The sequence below is a fragment of the Helicoverpa zea genome, chromosome 6, assembly GCF_022581195.2.
Source record: "Helicoverpa zea isolate HzStark_Cry1AcR chromosome 6, ilHelZeax1.1, whole genome shotgun sequence".
NCBI classification, from domain to species: Eukaryota; Metazoa; Arthropoda; class Insecta; order Lepidoptera; family Noctuidae; genus Helicoverpa; species Helicoverpa zea.
The window spans coordinates 12,057,523-12,074,959 of record NC_061457.1 but is presented as its reverse complement, the minus strand read 5'-3'; the positions used below and the strand labels follow the sequence as shown (position 1 = coordinate 12,074,959).

The 17,437-nt window shown below is 34.9% G+C and overlaps 2 protein-coding genes across 3 annotated transcripts; one reads left to right on the top strand and one right to left on the bottom strand.

Annotated features, from left to right (window-relative positions):
• Positions 1–1,079: 1,079 nt before the first annotated feature.
• On the bottom strand, positions 1,080–6,810 carry LOC124631205. Of its 2 annotated transcripts, XM_047165449.1 has the most exons (7): positions 6,154–6,810; positions 5,384–5,555; positions 4,104–4,916; positions 3,752–3,998; positions 3,320–3,508; positions 2,454–3,011; positions 1,080–1,377 (listed from the first exon to the last, which is right to left on the bottom strand). In XM_047165449.1, exons 1-7 carry the CDS (start codon positions 6,267–6,269, stop codon positions 1,115–1,117), a joined length of 2,358 nt encoding a protein of 785 aa, XP_047021405.1. In that variant the 5' UTR covers positions 6,270–6,810; the 3' UTR covers positions 1,080–1,114. The 2 variants fall into 2 exon arrangements, with proteins under 2 accessions (XP_047021405.1, XP_047021404.1); XM_047165448.1 differs by lacking the exon at positions 1,080–1,377 and having other exon boundaries at positions 2,024–3,011.
• Positions 6,811–7,974: 1,164 nt separating this feature from the next.
• LOC124631306 (sin3 histone deacetylase corepressor complex component SDS3) lies at positions 7,975–16,557 on the top strand. Its single transcript, XM_047165629.1, has 7 exons — positions 7,975–8,322; positions 10,299–10,362; positions 11,028–11,165; positions 11,570–11,747; positions 12,253–12,463; positions 12,958–13,121; positions 13,726–16,557. The coding sequence occupies exons 1-7, from the start codon at positions 8,160–8,162 to the stop codon at positions 13,816–13,818; spliced, it is 1,011 nt and encodes a 336-aa protein (XP_047021585.1). The 5' UTR covers positions 7,975–8,159; the 3' UTR covers positions 13,819–16,557.
• The last annotated feature ends 880 nt before the right edge of the window (positions 16,558–17,437 follow it).

Below are 17,437 nucleotides of genomic sequence, written 5' to 3'. Positions count from 1 at the left end.
TATCACATTTTGCTCAGCAATAATCGACATGAAACACAGTGTACTTGTGCATAAATTGCTAATATTTATCTTTATAGAGCAGTGCAGCAGTGTAATAAAAGGAAGATTACAGTACAAGAGTTTTTTATTTAGCATGTTAATAATTATAATTTATTTCCAGAAATAGGGTACAAAAGGTGTTCATAAATCACAAGTATGTGCACCTATGTAATGAATTTTAAAATACATGAATTTAATCAATTTAGGTAGGTATTTCAGACATTTTCGTCCAAAATAACAAGTATGGATGGGCCTATTGCATACAATTTCAACATCAAAACATAAACAAACAAAAATTCTAGTTAGTTTTAAAGTGTTACTATTATAAAAAACAAGACTATGTTATTATACAATAAAGAATACTATCGATTTGTTTAACAAACAACAAGTTTACAGACATGGTTTAAATTATTCTATCATATTGTGTAATAAACGTTGGTGTTATTTCTTCTTTATTATAGAAATGATTAGGAAGAGAAAGACACTAGACCAATTATATTTTGATATTTACAAACATTTACTACACAACAAAAGCTATATATCAATGTATTTCGTTCCGGGCTGAAACAAATTTTTGAAAAACGATCTTGCCAAGTTTTAACATTTCAAACATTACTGCAGCCAAATCTGTTTTTCTCAAATAACTTTAAAACTGTAATAAAATATGTGTGCGTTCGTGCAGCGGAATGTTGTTGAATTTAAAGATTTTAATTATGCAGATAATTAGTGTATGACGTCCTATAATTGTGTATGGTAAAAAAAAAATTGTGTATGCAGCCATTGTGGAGAAATTCACCAAAAACTGATTCCGCTGGGCGAACGTTGTCCTGGCGAAACTTTTTTTAATCCATAGACTTTAGAAGAAAAGAGATGTGTCCAAAAATTAGTGTGTATTTGGGTGTAATTGTTTATGTATGAATGAAATCAGTGCATGCATAAACTTGGGAGAAATTCAAGTTTCCGCTTCGCGAACGTTTGGCCATTAGCTAGTTTTCATATAAAGCGCTTACATAGAGAGCTGTAGATTTTTACATACGTTGTTTTGAATTTGTTTATATTTGTTTAAAAAACAGATTTAGAAAAAGTCGCAGGGTTTAAAAGATAAAAATATAAACGTAAAATACACTTTAGAATTTTTTACCGAATCATAATTTTTAAACTCTATAAAATTATGCACTTCTTCTGGTGTTTCGGAGACTAAAATATTTTTGCAGTTATTACAAATATTTTTATATTTTTTAATTATGAAGCCACAGACATAAGCACATGCTTGTAGTTCGCTACTTCCTTCCTCCAAATTTTGTTCCAGGGAGGAAATAATATTTTCTTCAATTTCATTTTCTATAACAGACTCCGATTGTTCCGTTTCAGTGTGCATGTCTGTGGCTGGTGTCAATAATTTTTGTATGTTTTAAAGTGTATTTTACGTTTACATTTTTATCTTTTAAACCCTACGACTTTTTCTAAATCTGTTTTTTAAACAAATATAAACAAATTCAAAACAACGTATGTAAAAATCTGCAGCTCTCTATGTAAACGCTTTATATGAAAACTAGCTAATGGCCAAACGTTCGCGAAGCGGAAACTTGAATTTCTCCCAAGTTTATGCATGCACTGATTTCATTCATACATAAACAATTACACACAAATACACACTAATTTGTGGACACATCTTTTTTCTTCTAAAGTCTAAGGATTAAAAAAAGTTCCGACAGGACAACGTTTGCCCAGCGGAATCAGTTTTTAGTTAATTTCTCCACAATGGCTGCATACACAAATTTTTTTTTACCATACACAATTATAGGACGTCATACACTAATTATCTGCATAATTAAAATCTTTAAATTCAACAACATTCCGCTGCGCGAACGCACACATATAATATTAGTTAAGATATTTATTTATGCATAATTATGTTCATTTTTCTTTTTAGTGCAGATTTACATGCATCTTCGGAATAAATTTTGTTTTTTATTATGCAATATCTCTTTATATTAATATGGAAGACACTATTTATTATATAATTTATATTTAATTCTTTGTGCTCCATACAATTTTCGAGGAAGACATAATTTATAGAGTCCTTTAGTAATTGTGTTATTTTTTTTTTATATTCTCTTTATACGCCTCTTTTTCTAAAAAAATATTAATTATGTTTGCACTTTTTTCTACACAATCTATTAAATTTTTAGAGGCGTATGTAAGAGAATTTTTTACCGAATCATAATTTTTAAACTCTATAAAATTATGCACTTCTTCTGGTGTTTCGGAGACTAAAATATTTTTACAGTTCTTACAAATATTTTTATATTTTTTAATTATGAAGCCACAGACATAAGCACATGCTTGTAGTTCGCTACTTCCTTCCTCCAAATTTTGTTCCAGGGAGGAAATAATATTTTCTTCAATTTCATTTTCTATAACAGACTCCGATTGTTCAGTTTCAGTGTGCATGTCTGTGGCTGGTGTCAATAATTTTTTAAAATTGGTAATTATGGCACTGTTGCTATCCAGCTCACAATTACCTGAGCTAGTATGTGCCATGTTGCTTATTACAGCTGTTTTTAATCCAGCAACGAATTGTGCAACTGTTGGGTTGCTATTGGATCCACAGTTGAATCGAATGCATCCAAATAAATTTTCAAGAGGATCCTGCTGGAATCTTCTCGTGGATAAACTTTTAACTGTAGTATGTTTGGCACTTAGAATTTTCCAAACCATTTCTAACCCATTGAGGGTCCAAATCCAGCCATCTTTTGATGGGGGATTACCCCTGCATCCCAAGAATTCCAGGGTTTTAAAAAAAAATTTCATTTTATCGAACATTTGGAGATGTCCTGTATTGTGTTTTATATTTGTGGAAAATATTTTTCCTCTCCTTAAGTCTGGTGTCGACGCGTTTACACCATCAAACAAATCGTCCATGCTTGAAATTAAATTAGCCGTTGCCAAGGCTTCAGTCGGCATGTCTCCTGAAAATTCACAATAAACAAATCAAATCAATATGAGTAAGCATATTACTAACTAGCTTAATAACTTCGGATATACTGGCAGCAAATGTACACATAATATACATTTATTTTATACTTTACTTTTTATAAATTGTGAAGTTTCGGCTAGTTACTTGCTCAATACAGGATTAAGTAATAATGTTAAAAGCACAATATAATTATTTGTTGGTTTTATCCTTTATCAAAGACACAACCCCAGATAACCATACTGTTGAAACAAATATAAGTATCATGCAACTATGATCTGAGGAATAAATCAGGTTTCTTACCTCCAGCTATTTTAGTATATAGTCCTGCTGCAACTGAGTGGCTTAAAACTTGTGCCGCAAGTTTTACCCTCATTTTTTGTTTGGAATTAGGCTCAAGGTGTTGTTTACTTAGGCATGGTGCAAACACAAAATTGGGATTATTATTGTCCAATTCATAAAATTGCTTGATGTGGCTCCATTTAGCGACTCCTGTAAAGTAATTATTAATAGTGTTATAATTAACTATTTTATTTATTCGTCACAAGTCAATTAAAACATAAAGTACAAAATAAATATCCAAAATTAAATATAAAGTCAACTATTCTAAGAAAATAACCCGCCTCTTATCGTTCCCGGTGTTATAATTACTTGTACAAAAAAATATTATGCTTTAAATGTACATATTTATTATTAAACAATTATTTTTCTAAAACTAAATAACAAATGACTTACCAATTCCTTGTTGGTGGTCTGATGTTATATTGGTCCTAAATCTTACATGATATTTCATGAAAAGATTTCTGAAGCACTTCAGCAGGTGTGGTGTGTCAAATAGAGTGACAATTTTGTGATTGCTCACTTCTATGAAGGGATTCTCAACAGAAGCTCCTAATTGACATAGAGCTCTCTTGTTGACTCCATCCAAGTCACAGACTGAAGCGCATATGTTTATCCCAGCATCAAAGCAACAATTTAAAACCTGAAAGTATTATAAGGGAGATTAGCAACAAATAAACTAACATCATAGTTCAGCAAAGAGTTAAATCAGCATGATCATCGTTGAATATGAAGAAGCAATGCATACCTCCTTAATCAAAGCTGAAAGTCTGTCAGCTGTGACAGAACCGCTTGATAAATAATAAGCCACTGGCTGCTTAAAATGTTTCCTGACTCCAACTATCATAAATACAAGGGCATATGAAGCTGGCTGTGGAGATCTACCTTGTGTAGCATGGTCTTGAAACCCTTCAATTAAATCCGTCTTCGAATTGTACCATAAATTTTTTCTTAAGGACATTTCATCCCACAACAATATGTACTCACGTTCAGAGGGGACAAAGTGTTTTGTCGTGTTTTTTAAAATTGTGAGTATTGTTTTGTGTGTCCCCACATTCATCTTAAATTTACTTAAGAGGGATTTTAATGTGCTGGGTGCTGGTAAACAAATCATTCTCCTTAGCAATTTGTAGCTAGTTGGTGACCTCTTGTAGAGCCTCAATGCTATTATTTTAGCCTCCATGTTCCACCTGCGACCAGGCTTCTTCCTCTTATAATTCTGCAGTTCTCCTTGCAGTAACAGTGCAAATGTCGAACTCATTTTTGTATTGAGGATTTCTCGGACTGTCTCATTGTTACAAATAACATTTAAAAAAGATTCGTTTTTTAAATGTTTTACAGTTTTTTGTAATCTATACACCTTGTTCATACTACTTTTCAGTTTCCTCAACATTTTGCTTTTCTGGTCACTTTCTTGTTTTGAAGACTTGCACACAAACATTCCTGAATTGGTCGGAGTGATAATGTTTACATTATGTTCTGTTAAAGGATTCATTCTGGATGGACCGGCAACAGGTTCAAATATGGCAGATTGATCTGGCACATTAGAAGTTGTTGTATCCTGTAAATTGAAAGTTGATTATTTTAAATAAATTTAAAGATAACTCTTTAAATTTATTAGTCATAGATGAGGTAAATGTAAAAAAACATATATACAGTGTTATGGAAAAAACCAACAACCTCTTAAGAGGTCATTGTACTCATCATATATTTAATTTTTTAAATTTATATCTTGCAATTGGTTGGATAACCATTAGCAGATTTTTTGTGGGAATTCATTTATGCGAAAGTTCATTCTTCCAGTAAAGAATCTGCCTTCATATATAATTCTTACTCTGCTCTACTCAAATTCCCAATTTGGTGGCGCATAGAGCCCATGTACCTCCATAATCTTTGGGTCCAGGCCTTGTCTATGTCATTCAGAAATAGCTTTGCATAGTACAATGAACACTGAACATAATGTCTGTATTTCTGTGCTATATAAGACAGGTGTTTTAAATACACTTTCAAAATGATAATGGTACTAACCTTTTGGCATTGAACATCAGGTACAGCTGTTCTGAACAACTTCTTCTCATTAAAGCATGTGCTTTTGAAATGTTTGCTGCATAGCATCTTATGTTGTTTATGGAGTGCGTCCTGGAATTTTGGTGAAGACCAGGCTTCGTTTGGGAAGCAATACTTTGCCCATAATTCACAACTGAAAATTAAAAATATCAAAATTACACACTCATCATCAGCCTTCTAATGTTCCCACTGCTGGGACACAGCCTCCTCTCTAGGAGAGGGCTTGGGCCATAATCCACCCCGCGGGCCCAGTGCGGATTGGTGGATGTCACACGTCTTCGAATTTTTTTTTGGTTCTAGGACATGCTGGTTTCCTCACGATGTTTTCCTTCACCGTTTTGAGAGCAGTAGTGACGAAATAAATTACACAAAGTTATGCGCCAGATCGGGTTTGAACCCGCGACCTACCACTCGTAAGTTGGGGCAGTTACCACTCGGCCACCACTGCTCTCAAATTACACACTATTTTAATCATTTTCCGAGTTAAGATATTATTATATCATGTCAGTGGGTAGTCTTCGCTTTGATTGAAAGAGATGTTATATTAGATACGGGAATGGTGTAAGCAAGAAAACTTTTTATAGTAAGTACCTAATGATTTTTGGCAAGGAAAGTTGGGACTTAAGTATATAGGTATATATGTTACGTGAGTTTGTGGTAGTTAGAAGCGGAATTAACAATAAATGTGGTATTCTATGTCGTCTAAGACGAATAGCATGGAGTGTACATACCGCAGAGCATTTTTAGTGCCAGGCTTTGGAAACCGATGCAAAGTGATGCTGGGATCTTTAGAAGGTGAAGATCCACACAAGCAGCAGATTCTTGTGTTTTCTTTTTGTGAACTCATCGCGAATTAAACACAAAACAAAATCAAACAAGTCACTGTCTCAACACCGAGTCTATATCTCACAAATACACACTTAATTTCACCAAAACACAGCAACGGAGGAGCAAGCTCGACTCAACGTTATCAATGTATGTAGAATTAAATGGAAGTAGTTTATTTATTACAAATAAACATTAGTACAAGATAAAATGGTGCGCAACCGGCCGCAGACATTTTTCTTGTGACGTCAACAATGTCAAAACCAATATGGCGTCCGGACATTAGTGTTGCCACACATAATCCCCCATATATATTTTCTAATAAGTAATATTAAATTTTATATCTAATATTTCTCAACTAAGTATATTTTTTGGCATTAGAATAATAGCTAAAAGTATCTTCAAGGGTAATTTACTTTAAAAATCAATTTATACGCTCATTATTAGGGAGAATACGAAATTGTATTTTTGGTGGCAACATTATATATTTATCTCTTTTACTCTGATGTCGTTGACTCTCTCTTGTTTTCAAGCCCACCTTAATGCAATTCGTAGAACAAACTTGACAGACCCTGATAACAATAGACAAATAACTTTTTTTTAATGCGTCTCATATTTTAGTAAGTTATTTTAGTCGATGTCCAGTTTTCTTATAAGTTTTAACTGTTAATAAAGTATTAAAATATTTTATCACACTCAGTATTTCAAGTTGGTTTAGGAATTGTATTCTTCCTCTTATTTCTCTTTCAGTAAATATAGATGACTAACTAATGGGAATTTTCAACCGTAAGTATGGATTTACCCAAAAACTTTTGTGAGAGCAATCCTCCCCGGTAACTGATATCCTGAAAATAGAGGTACCTAGTTAACCTTTTTATCCATTTCTGGGACTTTTTTCCGTCAGACATTATAGGCTAGCGAAATCTAGTCTTTCTCCTGCCCTGTTCCCAAATTTTACTTGGGGTCGGCGCAATATGTCATTTTCTTCCATTTTCCGCTGTCACTCGTCATACTGACACTCACTCTCTTCCTATTCATATCATCTTTCAGGCAATCCATCCATCTTTTCTTAGGTCTTTCTCTTCCTCTCCATCCATCTACATTCATACTTAGCATACACTTTGTTGCATGCGTATCACCCCTCATTACATGCCCATACCACGACAATCTTCTACTTCTCATCTTTTCTGTAACTGGCGCTACTTTCAGACTTCCTTTAATGTAATCATTCCTCACTTTATCCATTCTTGTAACACCACACATCCATCTCAGCATTCTCATTTCTACTACATGCACTCTTTTCTCATCCCTCTTTTTCAATGCTCAACACTCCGATCCATACAGGACGCTAGCGAAATCTAGTATTAGAGATAAACTACCACATTCATAGCAAATGAAATTCGATTATCTTGAAACGGGTTAACTTTTGCCCAGTATATCCCATGATCAAATTTGTCCGTATTGACCTATACTATCACCTCATGAAAGAATGCGGTCTACTTACAAGTAACCCTGTGTATCGAAATAAAATTTAAAAACCACATCAACTTTTAGTCGATAACGAAATAGCTCTAGAGTTTATGGTTATAATGCTACCATATCTTTTGTGTTCTACAAATCACAAAACAATCGGATCTCTCTTTCACTCATACGGTAAACCGTAATACACTAGCGCCACGCATTTATTTTGTTGATCTATATGTTTTTGACGGGTTGCATGATGCTTTTTGTCCAGTTTTTGACGTAAAACAGCTTCAATTTGCTCCAATTTCATTTTTTCATCGAAGTGGAATTAATGTTAAATTCTTTATATGAGTGACATAACTGGTAATTGCCATTTGTTGCTCGTGTCTGTATCGGTGTTACTCGTTGTCAGAGTTTGTTTCTGAGACGGTGATCGCACCCAATCTGTATGCAACTATTACGCGTCTCCTCTACTATGTCTTGCCAAGGATCATATTCGGGCCCCGGGGACGAGTATGACTTCGAGGACGATGGGTACGACGACCTGGACGGGTACAGAGACAGAGAAGACACGTTACCATCAGCACCGCCAGTCGACGACAGTGACGAAGGTATGTTTTGTTTACGATCTTTGTCTAACCCTGTTTTGGTATCTTATTTCACGAATCTTCGCTATACCTCTATGTATGTCTCCCTCTAGAATGTACATGGCATGTAAACATTGATTATGTAATTACAACAAGGTTATTTATATACAATGTTGACCATTCTGTTGTATTCCCGCCTATTTTTTACCAACCTGTTTGGTGACGTAATTGATTCTTTTTGATGTCACTTTCTCCATTAAAAATCTCATTTCTATTAGTAGTAGCATGTGGCCAACTTTTTGTGCAACTGTTTAGTCACATGTGATTTTAAAACTGTTAACTTTCATATCTAGTTTAAACAGGAAACATAATGTATCTATTATTTACAAAGATAAAGACTTGGGAACCTTACATACCATGCCTTAAATCTGGAAACATACATTCCAGTATTCCCCCTCTCACAGCATAAAAACTATATCTTCCACACTAATCACTATTCTCCCTATCCATCTTAGTATTATGCTAACGTACATAAAACCCACTGAAAATAAACCATAACACAGTAATTAAACATGTTTACTACATTAAAATAACTATTACTCACAAGACATACAATAATGTCAAGGACATAAGCTTTTGTCTGCAGACCAAGGTCACTTTATTGATTTTATGTTCACTTTTGGAATATCCTTTTTACCACACAATTTAGCTGATATAAATTTTCTTAAAACATTTATTTCTAAGAGCATGTTGATCATTTATGCTTCATGGTTCTTTATATCAAGAAATCATTAAAATAAAAAGCAAAAATAAAATATTTCATATTTCTCTCCTTGAGTAAATATCTAAATAATATATTTCTCTGAAAAAACTTCACTGAAACATCACTAACATTCATTTAAAGTTTTAAAATTTTTAAATGGATCAAGTTGATAATTACATATAGCAGTTACTGCTATCCACATTTTTCAATTATTTAAAAAGTTTTCAACTCAAGTTTACACCATCATTTGTTTTTTAAACTATCTTGTTTGTTAGCCAACTAACATGATAAGATACATAATGTTTACATTATAATCAATAGCAAATTAAACTAATTCAATGTAACTTACTTATACCAGTCAAAAGTCAGGGAGAATAGATACTTGATAGAACTTCTACAATATTTCAATACTGAAGAAATCAAAATCATTCAATCAAATTAGACTGAAAAGAAGCACTTTTTAATATAAAAAAAATATATACACAGCCCCCAAAACGCTCACCATTCACCAGTTTCTATGTGTTATTGCTTGAAAGAAACAATAAACTCCCCAGCAACACATGTCATGAAGATTTGTTTTATAGTACATTTTCTTTTGTTATTTTCCTCACAGCTGTTTTCCTTCAGTCAATAATTATGACACATATTACACACATCATTTTAAAACAGTTGTCTGTTGAAAGTATCAAGACAAGTCCTACCTTGAAACACCTCATCATCATCCCCCGAGCCTTTTCAAAATTATGTTAGGGTCAGCTTCCAGTCTAACCGGATTCAGCTGAGTACTAGTACTTTGAAACACCCATTCCCTAATTTTAGTCATGGTACTTGTCCGTCCTACTCGGAACACTCTAGTTGCCATAGGTAAATTACTCTTGTTGTCCAGTCTCTCCATGCAAAACTTTAGTTCCCACCTGCATCCGATAAAGACTGGAAGCTGACTCATACGTAGTTGGGAAAAGGCTAGGCAGATGACGAATTAATTATTCTTGTCTAATTAAGACAGAGATGGTATTGGCCTTACATTAATCATTTGATTTTATTAATGCTAAAGCCTCTCTTGTAATTTATTTCACATTGTTTATGAAGTTGTGAAATAATTTGGGCCCAAGTTCACCTTCAACATAAACTTTCATTTTTGTTAAAACAATTGAAGATATAGTAAACAGTTGTTTAAAGGAAACTGATGTTAATTTTGTCTTTGACCTTGGGCCTTATTATGTGATATTTGTTACAGACACAGAAGAAGCCAGTGAGACAGACATACCAAACAATGACGAGCCACTTGAAGTTAAGGAACAGTATGTTGAACCATTTTCTAAAGAGTTATTAATAATACGATATGACATTAAGCACACACTTTACTTAAGATTACAAAATCAAAATGCTTTTATTCAAAATACACAGGCTGAAAAACAGCACTTTTCCAACATCAAATGAATTTTTAACAAAACATTTAATTTTATAATATTAATTTATCAACATTAAGAAACCGCCCTTCACCACTTCCTACGTGTTTACACTAGGAAGAAATGGCGCACCAAACTCCCCACCAACACTATACAGGAATGAATTTTATCCAGTGCGCAAACTTTGTGAACTTATAGTTAAATAAGTTTTATAGATACGTATATTTTTATTTTGTAGTGTTTTAGTACAAAAAAGAAAAGTTATTGATATCGAAAGATGTTTATTTTGTAACCGATTGTACGGTCACAGTCGTCATAGTATGCACGGCGGCAACGCGAAACCGGTTTACTGACGCGAGCTTCGCTCGGCGCGCGTAAGAATAGTTGGTATCCATATTTTGCTGATTTTAGGGCGGACAAAAGAATGAAAAAAAAAATTTTACTGATGATGCAGATATGTTCTGTTAACGATTCTGGACCACCAGTTTTTTTTGCGCACTGCTTAAAATTCATTCCTGTAAATCATAAAAATCTGTAATGAAGGTATAAAATTCCAGATTATACCAGGATAAGCTAGCAAACCTGAAGAAGCAGTTACAGCAGTTGGAAGATGGCATCCACCCGGAGTTCCTCAGGAGGGTCAAGAGGCTAGAGCACCAGCTGCATGAGAGGCTCAGGATAAACAAGATATATAGGTGAGGATATGCATATTTTATTAATAACTTCTGCCAGCAGTTTCTGTTGTGTCCTATACGAACTTTCAAAATCGGATCAGTAGTACCTTAGATAAGCGCGGTCAAACAAACAACCATTAGTACAGTCATCAGTATAGAAAGATTCCAATAAGACTTCCAAAATAATAACGCTGTGCAGTTGACAATTTGCTTCTGCATAATCTAATCCATGGTTGACGTCAACTATTCACGACACAATTTAAACATTGAATAACTTGGAAACATAGAAAAAGTAACAAATAATAAATTTTTAATTGCACACATTTACATAGTTAACTTTCGATTTACCTTTATCCCCATTGAAAACTTTGTATCATGTTATATGATAGGTACATCTTATTTATAAACCTATTTTGATTCCCCAGGGAACACATGTACGATGTAGTAGAAAGAGAGTACATAGCAGAGAAGAAGGCAGCAGCGAAAGAGTTTGAAGAGAAGAAGATAGAGTTGAGGGAAAACCTGCTGAATGACTTCGAGGATAAGAGGAAAATGATTGAGAGTGAACGCCACAGTATGGAGTTAAATGGAGATTCTATGGAGGTGAGTTGTAGTTCATATTGATTTAGAAATTCCAACAATTGCGCTGTTGCTTAGCTGTACTTTTTTCACCATGTAATTTGTTGTTTCTATGCATGGTTTAGAATCAAATCTACTTTCAGTAATTTCTGATCGAAATTCCTTTCGCTTATGTTTGTGTTCTTGAAAGTTCTTTTTATTTGTCAGAAACGAAAACAAATAAAAAAGAAATGCCAGAGCTATTTCATATTCTTGAAAACCCGCGTTGTTCAATAATTCTTTGTTCCTATAATGACCGGTTTCTAATCACCTTTATTACTGCCAATAAAAGTGTACAGAAACCATACACAGCCATAAATGACGTTATGAATCCATTTTAACATTACCAATTTTTCAAGGACACCAACCAAATTTCCATCTCCATTTTCCACTTAAAATACCTTTATTTTCAGGCTATATTGTCCCATAGATATATACCTCATACTTGCCTTAAGGACTAACATACATAATATTATTTAACAATCCCCAGGTGAAGCCCGTAATGAAGCGCATCCTCCGACGGCGTGCCAACGAGCCTGCGCCGGCGCCGGAGAAGCGTCGCAAGCCGCTGACGACGACGCTGACGTTCCAGCTGGACGAGCGCGACATCGACGCCGACCTGCGCGCCATCGCGCGGCACTCGCCGCCGCGACATGCGCCCGCGCATACCCTGCCTAGGAAGCACTACAATTCTAGTACTTGTGAGCGGTGGTTTTTACTTTAGTTGGTCAAATATGTAGGGTTTGCTGCTTGAAAACAGTGAGCTAAATTGACATTTACTCACAAAGCATTCTGAATAATCTCATGGCCATAATGATTTCTTAGTATAGCCATGGTTAGCTTCGCCTCACTAGAAGATTCGACTGCTAGACACGTTGGTCTAGTTGTCGCGCAGTGCGACTGCTGTGCACCATGTCTCGGGTTCGATTCTCGGGACGGGCCGAAATCGCATTGTGGGATTTACAAACTTTCACAAAGCAGCTCGGAGTCTGGAAGTTGTTACACGTGCCCCGTGCCTGGGAGGGCACGTGGCCCTGGCGTCCCCGAAAGCTACTAAGTAACAGTCGTTACAATTTCACGCCAGGGGCCGTCAGTCAGATTTGAGGAAATTCTGACACCAGGGCCTTATTGCTAGGTAATTAATATCTTCACCTCAGTCGATAAGAAGAAGAATAAAACAATCTGTATTTCGTAGGTGAGTCCCCAGTGCGTGAGAGCGGCGAGACGACGGAGACGCGCGTGGAGGACGGCAAGCTGCTGTACGAGCGACGCTGGTACCATCGCGGACAGAGCGTGTCCGTCGAGGGACGGGACCTGCCCAAGTTCCCCGGACACATACATGCCATTACTGATGAGGCGGTTAGTATTATATACAAATTAAATATGTTTCTCCACAAATGCTAGTTCAATTTTTTATATAATTTTTTCTATAGATTTAATAATTATTATTTTAGTTGTAAGTTTTATTTTATTTTGCTGTGCCCTACAGGGTCCACAATTGTACCTAGCTCTAAGCCTAACTGTAACACCTACTTTATATATTGTGGAATGCAAATAAATAATATGAATATAAATGCTATGTCATGTGCAGCTGGCTGATCTCCTTATATGAGAACAGCAGTGTTGGCCAACAATTGGCTAGGAAGCTACTATTATGAAAGTTTATACAGATAAATAAGCATACTCTATCATTATGTTAAAAAAAATATGTTATTTTGGTAAAATTGCAATTAGTTAACTATTCTCTATACCATCATTTCATAACTCCCTAAGTACTACTTTTTACAATGAAATGACTACATCAAAAGTGTGTGTGATGAAGTTAAAATGGCAACGTTCTGTGATTCTTTCTAATTACGAGGATTCGGCACCTAAATACGCCTAGATTAGTTCAAATTCTTGCTAATTATAACCTATTTAATATATTATCTATTTTTTAAAATAATAATTTGCTTTGTTCCAGATATGGGTAAAGAAAACAAACCTGGAGCGGGTACGGATATACATATCTCAGTTAGCCCGCGGTAAAGTGACGTTAAAACGACGCGCGTCATAGACAACAGACCATAGACTAAGTGTTCATAGTGCAAACGCTAGATGTGGAGTGAGTGTCAAGTGGCGGGAAGTGAGAGGCTGCATACAACACTATGGTACATGTTTTTATACGTGAAAAGTCCTTAGTAATAATAATATTAAGAGTTTTCGCAAAACTTCATGACGGTGGTCCACTGATACCTAAAATAAGTTTCATGTATGGTGACGACAAAAAGTTTGGCGAGAGCTATTTGAATGTGAATTTCACGCAGTTTCCCCTGGAACTTCAAGGAAGGAAAATTCCAGAATATGTTGTTTCTTAGGTCTTCAAATTAGTAGAACTGCGAAAAAGGAATGACATAAGTATTGCTATCTTTAAATAATCACTGAGTGGGAAAGAGAGCAGGATTTTTTACTCTCGCTACTAAAGAAGTTTTAAAATTAATTTATTCAACTTGTTGAGTGGAGCATTTATTAAGTTTCTCTTTCAAATTGTGTTTTAAGAGAGACCAACAGTGTGACAGTAACTGGCAAGAAATATTGTTATTCATTTAGTTTGAAATAGCAGTACCTTATGTTGCTATGTTTAATCCGGCCTGAAACAAAATTGAATGTTCCTTCTTACTATGAATGAATACCATAGGCCTACGTATCTATCAATAACTTCAAAAGAACATCACTAATGTTAACTAAAAGTTGGTGCCAGCTATCAATTGAACATCTTTGGCATACCCATGCCTACTGCCAAACTGTCTGGCTTCCAACTAACCATACCAGTCCACTTTGGTAGGACTGGTCATTAAACTCTCTGGCTGGAAACAGTGTTCGAACAGTGACGTAGCTATATCTGTGCAAGTCTATGAACGCGCACACAGCTACGCTGACGGTACACGCGAGATTTTGTATGTGGTTCGGTCGGGACGTACGGTCAGCACTGACCGTCGGCCGAGCACTGTTTCCAGCCTAAGATGCAGCCAGTTAGACTGGAAGCCAACCTTAATTGAGAAGTGGCTAGGCAGATAGTGTAAAGTGAGACTAACCCAACATAACTACTATAGCTTATCACGAAATTATTACTTGGCAAAACTCTTTAGACAAAATTGGACATGAAATTATATTATACATAAGTAGTTACGTAAAAAATATATTTTTTTATTTGATGTTTTTAAGTTTCGCCAAGTAAATTTAAAACAGCGAGGTAATTAATCTAAGTAATAAAGATCTGCCGAGCGTTTTTCCGATTATGTTGGAGTCGGCTTCCAGTCTCACCGCATGCAGATGAGTACCAGTGCTTTACATGGATTGACTGTTTTTGGCTGTAGGTCATATTCATCAATTAATCTATGAATTGGGATCATAATGGCATCCACCCGAAACAAAACTTCTAACAATAGGCCTATAGTCCAGACATTGTCAAATAAGTTTATATTAATTCCATATTCCAATAATATCACAAATAAGGTCCATTTCATTAAACTATACTCAAGCAAACACATGCTCAAAATGAATGAACTTTGAACAGTATCCACCTTATAAAATGTGGTTTTAAAAAGTACTGGGTTTGGTACTGAATTTAGAGCTTCGACGATGGTTTGTACCTAGTACTAAAGTCGGCACTTTCTCAAGACCAAGATTTTAATAAGGTGGTATAGGTTTTGAGCATGATTGGCTAGTATGAAACCATGCTTGACTAATAATCATAAATATGTGGGCCTAGAATGACTCCTGATCTCAAAACTCAAGCACAATAATTACTGTACGAATTTTGTGTTATGTATATGAGGGTAATTCTGATATACTGTGGAGGTCTACCCAATGATGTAAATAAGGATATACCATGTATTTTGTTACTTTATATATTATTATTCGGTTACCAGAATGAATGAAATATGAGACGATCGTTGTCCGTTGTTTCTAATTGATTGTAACGCTCCCCGTGTGAGGTACACGAAGAAAAAATCTTTGAAAAATAATCGAAATCTGTTCAATCCAGTTTCATTTTCAAACGGCAGTGCTTAGCATAGAAATTACGAGCTTATATTGTAAGTGTATGATATTGGTAATTTACAAAAGATTCATAGAAATCGAATTGAAACATGTATTTTTACCCAACTGCGATAGAAGGAGGGTTTTGTTTTTAATAGATTGTAAATCTCTGATCTATAATTGTTTGAATTTAATACAGTGGACCTCCACTTTTGAAAGTGATTTAATTTATCGATATTGAAACTGTACATAAATTAGGAACTTATTGTCCTCACAAATGTTTGTCTTTAAAAATTCGCTGAGGTTGATATTATAGAAAAAAAAAACTCAAACATAGATCTTGTCTTGTACATAGATCGGAGCTTTTCAGTTGAATCTAATTTTTAATCGTGTCTAAGTTTTGAGTACAGCTCTATAATATCGATCTTAGATTTTGAAAATGCAGGATTTGTAACGGAGATATGTATTTCACGAATCTATCTCCAAAACCATGTACAGTAAAGGAATTCTTTGACTATCTACGACTCAAAATGCAGTATTGAAACATGTAAATAATGTACATTGTATGTAGTATAATGATCAAATGAGGTTCTATGTAAATGGAGAGGAGATTTTGTACTGTCCACTTTATTTCAGATTGTTTTTTTTATATATATTTTTGTGATTTATTACTATTGTAAATGAGTTGTGAATTGAGATGTAAATAGTATGAGAAGTTTTTACGTATGTAAATGATATTGAGACAAGATCTTTTAATTATATTGTATGATAAGTCCGATTTTGTTTTACTTTTAAAACCCCACAAACAACATTTCCAATGAGTGTTGATTGTCCCCAAAGGGTTTGGAGAGGTCCGAATAGATGGCTACTAGGCGAAGCGGTGTAACGTAAAATGTTACACGGCGAGTATTCAAGCAGTTTCTTCGAGATGTAAGTCACATTTTAAAACTAAAGGTAAATAAGTTTATAAATGTCTCGCTGTGGCGGCATATTGGGCTGACATAGTGTAGTCTCAATATGACACGTCATCGACACGAAAGAAGAAGTTTCAGACCAAGGCTTCTTTTCCCTTCGATTCTAGTACCTATGAGCTGACCCTTGCTTTTGCGGAGAATCACAAAGTATGAAATGCAAGCGCCTGTAAATGTTTGTGAACAAAACTTGAATACAACCTGTTTTCCAGAGATGGTGTTGGTAGGCCATTCAGAAATCTACAGCTATGTTCAAATTATGATATTACTTGATAAAATGGATGTTCATATTATAATCCTTGGATTTGCAGCCTCCTGCTGTTAGAGTCATTTTTAATTTTAAGATATTATTTATAAATAAGAACAATTAAGTACCTAACATTACTGGCTGTCAGATTATGAGATTATCGTAAACTTGAATACGAAAGCGTCAAAAACCGTTTATATTAGACAATTCTTTAAACATTATTATGAAGCTTGCGCTCGCGTCGTTTGGCGGAACAAGATAATCCGGCTGATTTGCATATGTTTCGGCGGTGGTACAAGGCAACGGCTGATTTGTGTTTTTCATTTGTTTATGATTATCACGTGCACACATTCCGATGCAATTGAAACAAGTTGCATTCTTTACCTTTCTAAATGGTGTTCGGTAATTTTGGTAACGGATTTTTTCGGTCCAGTTGA

What these genes read in the sequence shown, in the direction of transcription:
- LOC124631306 (XM_047165629.1), top strand. Translation starts at nt 8,160, where the DNA reads ATGCAACTATTACGCGTCTCCTCTACTATGTCTTGCCAAGGATCATAT. An exon ending in GCACTACAATTCTAGTACTT is followed by an intron (nt 12,464 to 12,957) that starts GTGAGCGGTGGT and finishes TGTATTTCGTAG; the next exon opens with GTGAGTCCCCAGTGCGTGAG. An exon ending in ATGCCATTACTGATGAGGCG is followed by an intron (nt 13,122 to 13,725) that starts GTTAGTATTATA and finishes GCTTTGTTCCAG; the next exon opens with ATATGGGTAAAGAAAACAAA.
- LOC124631205 (XM_047165448.1), bottom strand. Translation starts at nt 6,269, where the DNA reads ATGAGTTCACAAAAAGAAAACACAAGAATCTGCTGCTTGTGTGGATCT. An exon ending in GGCACTAAAAATGCTCTGCG is followed by an intron (nt 5,556 to 6,153) that starts GTATGTACACTC and finishes TTTAATTTTCAG; the next exon opens with TTGTGAATTATGGGCAAAGT. An exon ending in CTGATGTTCAATGCCAAAAG is followed by an intron (nt 4,917 to 5,383) that starts GTTAGTACCATT and finishes TTCAATTTACAG; the next exon opens with GATACAACAACTTCTAATGT.